This window comes from Phalaenopsis equestris, unplaced genomic scaffold (genome assembly GCF_001263595.1).
Source record: "Phalaenopsis equestris unplaced genomic scaffold, ASM126359v1 Scaffold204479, whole genome shotgun sequence".
NCBI lineage: Eukaryota > Viridiplantae > Streptophyta > Magnoliopsida > Asparagales > Orchidaceae > Phalaenopsis > Phalaenopsis equestris.
In genome coordinates this window covers 1-809 of record NW_018224032.1, presented here as the reverse complement: position 1 = coordinate 809, position 809 = coordinate 1, and the positions used below count along the sequence as shown (strand labels likewise).

Genomic DNA, 809 nt, shown 5'->3' with positions numbered 1-809 from the left:
CCCCTCCCCCCCCCCCCCCGCCGCCCGCCTCCTCCGCCACCACCACTCCCACTCCGCCACCTCTTCCTCCGACCTCCCAGACCTCGCAGAGGAGGATGTTTGGCCCACCGCCACCGCTACCGCTACCTCCGGTGACAAGAACCGATGGCGCCGCACCGGCGGACTGTCGAGAGCTTTGGACAGCGGTGGAGCGGTGGCGATGTCGTCACCGCCGGTGGCTGTAACGTTTGGGTCGGCGCATCTTGGGGGCGGGTATGCGGGGGAAGAGGAGGTGGAGGATGAAGGGGAGTGGATACCGCCGCACGTGTACCTTGCACGTGAGCAGAGGAAGACGGCGATGGCAACCTCGGTTTTCGAGGGGGTTGGCCGGACCCTCAAAGGACGAGATTTGAGCCGGGTTCGTAATGCCGTCTGGAGTCAAACCGGTTTTTTTGGCTGAACCGACTATATATATATATATATACTTCTAGTATTAGTTGTTTGGAACGCCCATTTTAAGAAAAAATATCACCTCAGAATTTCGCACGTAGAGTTTGTGAGGAGTCCAATGAAATCACGCAATAGAAGAATATTTCTGGTAGCACAAGGGACTATTCCCCGTGTTATTCAGGTGTTATTGCATGTTATTCATGTGTTATTGCATGTTATTTAGGTGTTATTTTGTTCTGAGAATATTTCTGGTGTTATAATAACACAATAACATATGAATAACACCGGAAGAATATTCTCATGTGTTACACGACATATTTTTTTTTCTCACATTCACGTATATGACGTGATTTCATTGGATTTCGCACGTAACTCTACGT

At 50.7% G+C, this 809-nt stretch overlaps 1 protein-coding gene across 1 annotated transcript; it reads left to right on the top strand.

Annotated features, from left to right (window-relative positions):
• Positions 1-24: 24 nt before the first annotated feature.
• Positions 25-802, top strand: LOC110036267 (the record flags this gene model as incomplete). The annotated part of the gene is given in 1 exon segment (XM_020740670.1): positions 25-802. A coding segment is annotated over 1 exon segment (415 nt), but the record flags the coding sequence as incomplete, so codon positions are not given.
• Between the last annotated feature and the right edge of the window lie 7 nt (positions 803-809).